Source organism: Podarcis vaucheri (assembly GCF_965113315.1).
Source record: "Podarcis vaucheri genome assembly, chromosome: 1".
Lineage (NCBI taxonomy): Eukaryota > Metazoa > Chordata > Lepidosauria > Squamata > Lacertidae > Podarcis > Podarcis vaucheri.
This window is the reverse complement of record NC_138759.1, coordinates 51,240,635-51,252,937: the sequence shown is the minus strand read 5'-3', so window position 1 is coordinate 51,252,937 and position 12,303 is coordinate 51,240,635. Positions and strand designations below refer to the sequence as shown.

The 12,303-nt window shown below is 40.1% G+C and overlaps 1 protein-coding gene across 2 annotated transcripts in view; it reads left to right on the top strand.

The window, feature by feature from the left end:
* The window catches only part of FUT8 (fucosyltransferase 8), a 94,351-nt gene that overhangs the window by 48,961 nt on the left and 33,087 nt on the right, over positions 1–12,303 (top strand). For both annotated transcript variants that reach the window (XM_082225165.1, XM_082225166.1), the window contains exon 5: positions 4,942–5,056. In XM_082225165.1, the coding sequence (XP_082081291.1) occupies positions 4,942–5,056 (115 nt within the window). The remainder of the gene's footprint in view (positions 1–4,941; positions 5,057–12,303) is intronic.

Here is a 12,303-nt window from a genome sequence, read left to right as displayed (position 1 = left end):
CATTCAGCTTGGACACTGAGATCCAGCACAAAGGGCCTTCACTGTGAGAAGTCAGGTTACAGAGAACCAGGCAGAGGGGTCTTCTTGGTAGTGGTGCCCACCTCAGATATCAATGAGATAAGTATACAACCTTTATGAGACATCTGAAGGCAGCCCTGTATAGGGAAGTTTTTTTTTAAAAAAAATTTATATGCTGGAAGCTGCCAAGAGTGGCTAGGGCAACCCAGTCATATGGGTGGGGTACAAATAATATTATTTATTTATTTATTTATTATTATTTTGTTATTAAGTGTCCCCTACAAGCAGGACACTGCTTACTCTTGTTAGGATTCAAGTCATTGTTTCAGACCTTTTGTTGACAGCACCCAGGTTTTTCTGTATGTGTGACACAAAACTTTCTCAAACCCTTTCTACAAAAGTCATACTATAAAATACCATATTGCCAGCCATGAATGCAGAAACTCTAAATGTAAAAAATAGAGAGAAACTAGAGCATAAAGTTGTGATTGTGTTTCTTCTTTGTTTCAGCATCTATTTTTTAAAATATTGGCCCATGTGGTGTCTTCCTTACTACTACTACTATTATTATTACCCGCCCTTCACCAGTAAGCCCTAGGGCAAATGTTTGTAATCAGAAGCATCCAAACCATTCCATAGCTGATTTTAAGAACCAAGGTATGGGATTAAATAGAGCTAAACTCTGAATTAAGGGAGCAGTTCTAAACTAACTGAGAGGGCATCTGGGGCATTCTTGGATATTTGTGCCTTTCTCTCTCAGCCTGTGGGTGGGATGCCCCCAAGGTCCCTGTGCGGTGATGAAAAGCTCTGTTGCCATTGCTCCTTCACTGTTCCAGGTAGGAGAAGAAAAGTGGCATGTTGGAAGACTGTTACAGGGGACACTGGATCCTTGGGATCTAAAGTCCTCTTGTTCCCTCAGCATTCCCCTGACAAGCAAGGGAAACCTCACAGCCCTGGAGCTGGTGTAGTTTTGCAGTGGGAGGTAGAAAATTTTAAAAGCAAAATGGAGAAGAAAATAGATACTCTTCCACCTTCTGCCCTTGCCAGTGCAAGTGTTGCAAATATGTGATTTTGTCTTTAGGTGCGATCCATGGGATGTAACCGCCATATAAGTTGCAGGCTTACTATACTGGGTGTTTTAAGATTGTGTTTTAGCATATCATTCTGTACTGCAAAGTTCAGTAAATGTCTGTTGAGGACTATTGTCACCCCTCCAAGCAGTGTGCCTCCATAGACAATGGGGAGATACGTTTTCATTGTGAGCTCCTCGACTGAGGCAATGTCCAACAGACCAGTTTTTTGTTGTTGTTGTGAAGGGGTTACTTTTATTTTTTGAATATATGGGTTTTGCTTAGAATCTTGCATATTAGATGTCTTAATCAGCTGTGACTCTGAAGGTCATAAACTTTTTTTTTTGGAACCACATGTTCCTCAACTTTGTATGTTTCCTCTAATATTGATGGCTTGGGCACCTATATTTTCATTTAGCAATCTTTATATATACTACTTGTTCTGGAACATAGAGAGAATAATAGAAAACGATATTTGCAATCAAACTTGAGAACTTAATTTCACATAACAAAAATTTTGGTAGCCTCATGAGACTATGCTAAGGAATTTCCTCTTTGGCCTGTTAAAAGTTATACAAAATAAAGCTATATAATTTGTTGCCTTATACTAAATTGATTTCTTTGGATATGTTTACTGCTAAAGAGGTGGTCTTTCTGGGTGTATATTTCATCTTGAGAATAACTGCCAAGGTGCAAAAATCTCATAAGCTATAAAACCAAATCTAAGTCGGCTGTAATACTGAAAATGATATATTTTTTGCCAGTCTTGCGTTCTAACTGGATTAATTTGTTTACCTCGATGTTCAGTAACTGTACACTTACCTTGACAACAAGAACATATTAAATTTGCCTGATCTAGATCTGACATTAAAGTTAATAGCATGTGGATCATTATTTACAACCCTGGTCATTTCTGTAAAGCTGATACTTCTATGATGTTTTGCAGATGTATGTGATTGGCTCCAGATGCAGATTGGAGTTCTGAGTTGGTGGAAGTACTTGCTACCGATGTTGATGACCTTAATGTTATATATTAAACACAATAATCCCTGCTTTTACTAAAGATTTATTTGTTTCATTCAGTATAAATGGAAAGCAAGTACAGCTGAAAGCTTATCTGCAGTGCAAATGTTTAGATGTCAAACCTGTTCTAAGTTTTGTAGACTAAGATTCAATTTATCCCCACTTACTTCCACTTACACACTAACACATATTTAACACCCCCCCTGGGCATATCTAAATAATGGCCTGGCACATTGAGAGCATTGGAAACTGTCTCATACCATGTCAGACCATGTCCATCTATCCCAGTTCAATCTTAACTTCTGGTCGTTGCCCAGTATTTCTGGCAGAGTACATTCCCATCACTCCTACCCATCACTTGTTATCTGATTCTTTTAATTGGTGGTGCCAGGCATTGAATATGAGACCTTTTGAATACAAAATATGTGCGCTACCATTGAACTATAGTTCCATCTCCTGAGGTTTGCATTTACTAAGGCAACCAGAGCCCTAAGCCCAGTGCCATTCTCTCTGCATCCAAAGGCTTGATGAACCTGAGATGGATCATGCATTAAGATTATAGCAGACAAATTTTGGGGGTGCAGGTCCTAAAATAACCTGAGATTCTCTAATAATTGAACGGACCAATTGCATCTAATTTGTTTACCTAATGTGATTTTAAAAATGCTTGTTTTAAAGATAGCACTACCCTATAATGAAGATTATGTGGCTGCTTGAGCAGATTTTGTAACTCCATGAAAGCTGATACTCACCATGAATTCCTGTTCAGTTGCACTCAGGGTCTTATGGTTTATTGAGCCTTTGACATGCTGGTTTTACCTTATAACTGTATTTATTGGGCAATTATTGATCCTCCACTAAAAGAGTGATAGGGAACATTGTGCCCTGTTCGTATTTTGGATTTGATACAGTATACTATGAGATGTTGGGAATGCAGTTGCAGGATATGGCAAAGATTTGTGGGAGTCCTGTTGAGTAATTCTGGATATTGTTGGCCGGGAAATTTTAGAGAATGTTGTTGCTGCCATCACCAAAGGACCTCTGTGTGTCACTTTAAGCTTTGATTCTGTTTTTCCTTCCTCTGCCATTCTCCTCTAGGATGTATTCTTTGCATTCTGGGATTTGGCAATATTAGTCTATTGATAATTCACAGATATCTCTTGAATCCCATGCAGCTGCCCTGCTGAGTTTTCGTGCAAGCCTAGTTGAATCTGTCCTTAACCCATTGAGAGTGTTTGTCCTGGGCTTAGCTCTGGTGAAGTTCACATCAGGCATTCTCCGACATGCACTCCACTTCCATACATGTTGGTTACATGGCAAGTAGCACATAGACGTATTGTGCTCAAAGTTATTCTCAGCACTACACAGCCCAGCCTATCATGGTGATAGAGAATTTCACTGAGATTTTTTTTGAGGGAGTGGATGTTGATTTGACCAGCTGCCATTTATTTATTTATTTTATTTATGCAAGGGCAGGAAAAGTATACAATCACTGGAGATATTTTCCTGTTACTTATCGGTAACAAACATGAATTTGTCTGGAACAAATAGGTAATAAATATAGCCAGGTCTGTATCAGCACCTTTACCCCTTCTTTGCATTCTGTATGAATGGGAGAGCCATGAATAATTCCTAAGTAAAGGCAAAGAAGGCACCCTCTGAAACTGCTTAGGAGAAAAAGGGCGAGGCTTTAGATATAATTTTGTGGGGTTTGGGGTCTATTACTAGTTGGCTAAGGTCTAGCACAGGTGTGAGGAACCTGTGGCCTTTCAGGTGTTGCCGAACTACACTTCTTTTACTCCCTAACAATTGGCCTTGCTTGCTAGGGCAGAATGGAGTTGTACTTCAACATCTGGAGGGCCAAAGGTTCCCAGTCGTATCTTAGCCCAAATAGTAAGAACCTGCAGCACTTGTAAAATGTGTTCAGAATTTGTAAGCCTGCTGAGAAGGAACTTTCATTACTGTGGAGCAGCCATTCTAACTGTTCATTTGTCATACAGATTGTATGTATCTTCAGTGCTTTTTTGGTTGTTCTTGAAACAAATGTATGGATACTAGTTAGGGTACAATTTCTTGTGTGACGTTCAAGTAGTTTTTAACTAAGCTATGAACTCTGGGTTTAATTATACACATTCATAGGTTTTTGTCTGTCACCTCCCCCCAAAATTGATTGAGTGGTCTGAGTTTGTTACTGCTCAGAACTAAATTTATTAGTATGCACTGATGGTTTGTGTCTTTTTCAACAATATTGAGTTGGCCTGCTGATTACCTAACTGCCTATAAGTTCTTCTCTTTTGCCAACACCTCTCCTTGATATTCTCAATGGATCAGAGTACTGGTTTTTAGTCCACCTCTCTGCCTGCTTTCTGTAAACTGAAAACTTTTCACAATACTTTAAACAGCAGGGAGATTGTGTATTAAACCTATATGCATATTTTCTTAATGTTTGATTGTAGCAACTCATTTTGGCTTTTAAGAGAGATTATTATGTTGCTCTACCTGCACCAAAAGATTTGTTTTATTATGAATATTGTTTTTGGTGCTTAGGGGAAATCAATTCCAATTCTGTCTGTGCATGTGTATGAGCTTGGTTTTCTCATCCTAAACTGTTCAAATATTTTGCTTAAATCAGTTTGAGATTGCTAAATTTATTGAAGGTGAATACATGTGCACATACAGATATTTGGCTCTGGAAGTGGAGGGAAATCGATTTTTTTTAATTTCCTAATTTAAGATCTTATAATCAGCATTTAGTTTTCATTTTGTCAGTGATTCTTCTGATTAGTTAAGTTAGCCACTAAGGTTGTTTGTTTGCTTTTTTAAAAAACAGGTCAATAATGACAGATTTGTACTACCTCAGTCAAACAGATGGAGCAGGTGATTGGCGAGAAAAAGAAGCCAAAGATTTGACAGAGCTGGTACAGAGGAGAATAACTTACCTTCAGGTAAGAATTATGGAGAAAGTGTCCTTGAATAGAAAGAAATTAAAGTAGGATTTACTGAAGGAACATTTAATTCACGCTAATATAGAGCAGTGTGAGAGTACATAAGGCACCAGAAAAATATATGTATTTATCAGGGTTAAAGCAACTTCAGTGATTAAAATAATGAAATTAGTTTATTTAATATGTGTTTGGACATTAAGTAAGAGAGCATTTGGTAAGTTTTATAGATCAAATTTATTTGCTGTTTGTGTTCAATTTCTGTTGAAGTGCATTTCCAGTCACTTAGCTATGAGAAATTGTTATACCTTTCATCAATATACTTTCTGGTTTTATCATTTTTTACTAAATTAAAAAGAAGAAAATCTCTTTGGCTGTTCAGTATTTTGTCTAGATAACATTTTTTCTCAGACTTAGAGGGGAATTTGTAAGGTATGTTCTTTTGGATTGAATCACACATGCAAATTCCATAAGTCCATGGCCCATCAGTCACTACCTTTATGGTTAAAAGGACATAGTGACCATAGTATCCAGGATGTTATGCTTGGTTGTCCCATGGCAAATATTTTTCTGGTGACATCTTTAAAAATCATGGTCCTACTGCAAGAGAGAAGGAAGTGCCCATTCAAACATGACCTTAGAGACACTTCATGTCTTTTTCTGACATGATGTCTTTTTCTGACATGGATGTCTTTTTCTGACATCGAGATTAGTTCTAATCAGAAAAAGTATGTAGAATTATTTTAAGAAGAGGTATGTTTGTGTGTATGTATGTGTGCCTTGGTACACATATTGAGAAGCAAATTAATGTAGAGGTGCAGAACCCATGGCCTTCTAGAGGTTGTTGGACTCCCAACTCGCCATCAGCACCAGCCATCATAGCCAATGGCCAGGTATGATGGGAGTTGTACTCCAGTAACATCTGGAGGACCTTAGGTTTTTTCATGTTGAAGAACATTTTAAGGAAGGCTTTTATGTTCAAGACTAAAACAATGGGCAAGATGATCTCCCGAGGGAGCATGATTTTCCAAATGAGGCTGCTCTATACATGTGCATGGGACGCAGGTGGCACTGTGGGTTAAATCACAGAGCCTAGGACTTGCCGATCAGAAGGTCGGCAGTTTGAATCCCCGTGACGGGGTGAGCTCCCGTTGCTCGGTCCCTGCTCCTGCCCACCTAGCAGTTCGAAAGCACGTCAAAGTGCAAGTAGATAAATAGGTACCACTCCGACGGGAAGGTAAACGGTGTTTCCGTGCGCTGCTCTGGTTCACCAGAAGTGGCTTTGTCATGCTGGCCACATGACCTGGGAGCTGTACGCCAGCCCTCGGCCAATAAAGCGAGATGAGCGGCGCAACCCCAGAGTCGGCCATGACTGGACCTAATGGTCAAGGGATCCCTTTACCTTTATACATGTGCATATTTGAATAATTCTGGAATGATATAGCTAAAGTGGCAAACTTATACCTGCTGACTTCAGAATAAGCCTCAGTGAACTCAATGGATCTTCTGAGTAGAACTATTATAATTGCATTTTTAGGAAACATGCTTTAGGACTAAAGTGAGAGCAGCCACGGTCCAGAGGACCGAGAAGCTGGGGGTCCAGTGAGGTAGGCTGGGGTGTGGAGGTCTTTACACAGGACTTGTCTACATGAGAGACTGTCTGTTGTTAATGCTTAAGTCATAAAAAATCAGTAATGCTAAGAATTTGCCAAATAATTGTCCGCAAATCTTTAGTAAATGTATGCTTTAATAGACATATCTGCTTTATATTAACATGTTGTACATTTGGCACCTCATTTTAATATTTAAAGTAAACAATTGAAAAAATTGAACTTTATCACATTCTTGGGAATATTTTGCATATTTCTTAAGGTAGTTTGTTGGAAGTTGTAGTGTCATTTCAGTTTGCATCTTGATAGAAATGTTTACAAATCAGCAGTTTGTAAAAGCAATTTTACAAAATTGCAGTTTGCAAGCAATTTGAACTTGGTTTTGCCACGTTTGTGGTAATTTAAATCTTATCTCTAAAATTCTGCCTCATGATTCTAAACAAAGCAGACAGTACTATGGAATTGTGACCATGTAAAAATGTTAAGTGCATTAGTTTTCAAAAGACACTAGACAACTCATGTAATACATTTTCCTTAAAAGTATTTAGATAAGATAACAAAATTCCTTCCAGTAGCACCTTAAAGACCAACTAAGTTAGTTCTTGGTATGAGCTTTCGTGTGCATGCACAAAAGTATCTGAAGAAGTGTACTGGAAGGAATTTTTTTATTTTGACTATGGCAGACCAACACGGCTACCTATCTGTAACTAGATAAGATAACAGCCATTGAAAAATGCTACCATTCCAATTTTAATATGCATATAGAGCAGTGCTCTCTAGGGATGATCGCTTGGAAAAAAAATGGAATTCTTACTGTGAATTCTTGTTTCTGAATTGGGCTGAAGGACATTCCTCTGATAGGGGTGACATCTCCTGGTGGTGGTATCCTAGAAAGCCTACTGCCTCCTCTCCAGGGGGTGGGGTCATTCCTGTGAACCACCCTGAGATCTATGAATGTAGGACAGTATACAAATTTAGTCAATAATAATCCCACTCACCAGAGCAATTTTCTCTATTGCCACTGCTGGTTGGGTTTGACTTGCTCTCTTCAGAGGCTTGTTTTCTTGACTTGTTTTTTGGTTAAATATATTGCCAGTCTGAGCTGGCATAAAAGTTAATTACAACTTGATTTCATATTTTGCTAGGATTGTGACCATTCCAGTTGCTCAGTTTTATTTAAATATCAATTCATTATGGGTGGAATCCATTTAGTATTCTTGTGCTCATGGAAGGGCTTGGGCCAAAGCAATCAAAGAATGCAAGTGATCCAGCTGAGGCATCAGGTGATGGAAGAGGAAAGGTTATTTTTGCCATTTCCTCCTACTGTCTCCAGTGCCCCTGAAAATCAGCTCCAGAGAGTCGGGAAACCTTCCTGAACAAAGTAGAAGGTGGCATGGAATTTCCTCCTCTTCCCTTCCATTAGCAGATGCCACCACTGGTTCACTTATATTGTTTGTATGGCACGAGCAGTGTCAGATACAATTTAATAGTCTTCTTTTTCTCTTCATTAAGCTGAGTTCTTGCAAAACTGAAGTATCATAATGTACGTTCTCTGCAGAATTTTGAATTTGTAGTTTTCAGTGCCTTAAACAAATGGTTATCAGAGTGTATTTGTTTCGTTTATATTCAGTAAATAAAACTGAACCTATACATGTTAATTTTCACGTTGTATAAAGATCTGAAAAGTTCTTTCAGTAGCATTTGAGCAGAAAATTTTGATTAGAAAATATTAGAAAAATGTTCATGTCTGCTTACTTGAACAACATTCATATAATCTAAAAGCTTTGCTTGAGTTTTTTTTTTAAAAATAGAATACATGTGAATACCTTAAAACATGTTGAAAACTAGATACAGTCAGTGAGCTGGATCGTGGGTTCCCCCAATCCTGCTGTGCCACTTCAGCAGCTGGCCAGAGCCTGCCCAGCTGTCAGTCACCTGATGTTACTATGACAAAAGGCAACCCAGTTTTCCTTTGTAGCATAGCGAATTATGCAGCAAAAGAAAAGCCAAGGATTGAAGTAACCATGGGGAACTTGGTAGCGAAGCTGATCCCAACAGGCTTTCTCTCACTGCTGATCTGCTGATCAGCTCATCAGCGCTGACAGCAAGCCTGCCTTGCAAATGCACAGTTTGGAGTGGTTTTTAATGCTCCTAATTGTGCACTTGCAGCTGTGTCTTCACCTGTGCCCCCCCCCCACGTCATATCACATCTTATGTCAGGTGTGGGACAGGTAGACATGCTTTGTGGGAAACAGCCTTGTGAACAAAGTTGGCATCTTTGCCAGGCTTAATCAGGTCTGTAGGCCAGAGCTTTCCTGTTGCTGTTGTAATACATGATCATTCAAAAACATGCATTTCTCTTAAATTGTTTAAAGGGGGAGAAAGCATTCTGTATAAACTTAGCATTTCAATGAGTAGTGTTAGATATCTGATATCTAAAATATATCTAAAATAGATAGATATCTAAAAGAAGTTCACCTGAAAAAGAAGTTAACTTTGAAGTGCCGCAGTTGGTATTTATTTTATTATAGAATAATTATATCCCATTTATTCACCACTCAGGGCAGCTAGCGACATTTAAAATCAATAAGAAAAAGAATATATTTTTTAAAGAAATAATAATAAAAATGTTGAATCCAGCATCGCACAAATGGAGATCTGCTTGGATAATGGGACTTCTTCCTCTCCTCTCCCCCTACAGCACCACGTGCTTCCCCAGAATTGCTGTGGAGGGTCCCCCACCTTCTAAAACATGTGGGAGGCTGCAGGGAGGAGGACAGGAAGTGGAAGTCCTATTGTCAAAGTGGAACTCAGTTTGGATGCAAACCATAGACAAGCAGCAGCAACTAAAACATAGCTAATACATGCTAATTACTGTCAGAGCCCGTAGTGTTGATGACCAACACCAACCTCATACTTCACTGATCTACAAGACCACCTACAGGGTAACATCAAGGTCAGTAGTGAACACTATTTCCTAGGATATGACTTCTGGACATAGCTCAACATCTGGTGGTCCACATCTAGATCTGGCCCTGATTTGCTTTGGAGCGATCTAGTAATCCAAATATTGTACAGTGGTACCTTGGGTTACATACGCTTCAGGTTACATACACTTCAGGTTACAGACTCCGCTAACCCAGAAATAGTACCTTGGGTTAAGAACTTTGCTTCAGGATGAGAACAGAAATCATGCTCCGGCGGCGCGGCAGCAGTGGGAGGCCCCATTAGCTAAAGTGGTGCTTCAGGTTAAGAACAGTTTCAGGTTAAGAACGGATCTCCGGAATGAATTAAGTACTTAACCCAAGGTACCACTGTAGTCCCATTCACTTGCGTTGGGAAACCAAACCAGACACAACTGTTAGGTTTTTACACATGAGTACGTCAAATTAGAAGAAAAGATAGCCCCCAAAAGAGTGATTAACCCTTCTAAATTTCAGATATGTAGGTCCAGGGGATTTTATGCTAGGGGATTTATTTTTCAATAAAGAAAGTATTTTAAAAATACTGTACTACATTGGTGTATATATTTCACTGGTATGTGCTTGTACACTGATTCTGGTATGTGCAAAGAATCATGAAATGTCTGGGGAAGGTTATTAACATGTTTCTTTGAGTCATGAAAATTGTGTTTCATTGTGTGACTATGCATTTAAAACTTTTAATTTTCTAAAACTGGCACTTTGCCAATAGTACCCAAAGTAATATGGAACAAAATAAATAGAAACAATACAGTATTGTTAAACAACCTCACTAAAACCTAACACAAACAATTAAATAATGCAAAGCACACAGCAAAAGGAACCCCATCTCTTCTCTACCTGAGATGCAACCTTCTTGTATGCAAAGTATGCACCATGCCATGTGAAATATGGCTCCCTAAAATGAGTCATGTTGGTAATAATCCATCTCGGTTCATTTTTGTAGGAAGTGAAAAACATGTCCCTGACCTGGTACAAATTTCCATTGGGGTGGGTATAATGTGCAATAGAAAGTGGAATTGCAAAGACACAGTACAGTGGTACCTCCAGTTATGAACTTAATTTGTTCCAGCGGTCCGTTCTTATCCTGAAACCGTTTTTAACATGAGGCGCACTTTCGCTAATGGGGTCTTCCACTGCACGTGCGCCTCCGGCATGCGACTTCCGCTTGCACCCTGGGGCAAAGTTTGCTACCAGGAGACCTACTTCTGGTTTAGCGGAGCTCGTTACCCGAAGCGTTTGCAAGGAGGACGGTACGTAGCACGAGGTTCCACTGTACCTTGTGCCTTAGAGGAGAACAGACTGTAGACAAGAGGATAGGTGGTGCAGGAAAGGCAGATAAATGTTAAATGAACAGTTGGATTTTAAAGTGTCACCCAGGAAGAATTGGAAAGGACAAGAAGTCCATACTACAGCCGAATCAACCAGACTTCCTTTTCTTAATTGCTGCCTATATTTGTTTTGATTTTAACTTGATTTATTTAATACCCCATTTGTATTGCCTTCCCCAGAAAACTTATTCAGTTTTATTCTCATAGCAGTGTTTTAGACTAGGTTATGCTGAAAGATGGTAACTTGCTCAAGGTCAAGCATTGAGCCTTATATTTGCATGGTAATTCTAACCCATTCACAAATGATGGATTTTGGCAATTGCAAAGGGGAGACCATCAAAATTTTAGGGAGCACATAACTCGTGGCAAGAGTGGTACTTCCCTCTCATTTTCGCTGCTGGCCACCTTGGGCCTGGGGGCGGGCCCCATACTCACCTCCGCAGCTTATGGGGCTCCAGGGAGGCCTCGGGTGTGTGGGGTGGGGTGGGTGTTTAGCTGGGTGTGGGAATTTGTTTAATTTAATTATGTTGTGTTTGTAACTTTGTTTTTTGTTTTTATAGTTTTATTGTTCTGTTAGTTTGTTTTTTGTATAGGCTTTAATTTGATTTTAAGGGGAGGGGTCAGGGCTGCCTGGGAGTGGGTCCCATCAAACAAAATGGCTGGGGCAAGTTCCACAGGGGGGGATGCACTCGGACAACCGATCTCAGTGATCATGGGTAGGAGGAGTTACGCTAAGACCAGACCATGTCATTACCGAGGAAGCAGGCTTAGTCGTTGTCTGAGGACTATCCCTGCCTCCAGGTCTGGTCCTGACCGGAAGGATATTGGAATCAGCAAGGGAAACCCACGTGACCTGAAAGTGTTGCTGTGCAATGCCAGGTCAATGGTGAATAAAACCTCTGCCATCCACGACCTGATTGTGGATGGAGGATTTGACCTGGCATGTGTGACAGAGACCTGGTTGGATGAAGCAGATGGGCCCATCCTTGCCGCTGCTTGTCCACCAGGTTTCTCTTACGCACAGCAACCCAGGCCTTGTGGGCGGGGAGGGGGGGGTTGCAGTGATTTTTAGGAAGTCGATAGTTTGCACCAGGCGTCCTATTGGAAAGGCCCAGTTCTCTGAGTGCATGTTCTGGAAGTTGGACAATAGGGGCAGTACAGGATTCCTATTGGTGTACCGACCTCCCCGCTGCACCAAGGATTCCCTGCCCGAGCTGCTTCAGGTCGTGGCGGATGTTCTCCTGGAGACACCTAGTTTGGTTGTCCTAGGGGATTTTAACATCCATGCTGACACGACCTTACAAGGGGCCGCTCGGGACTTCGTGGAA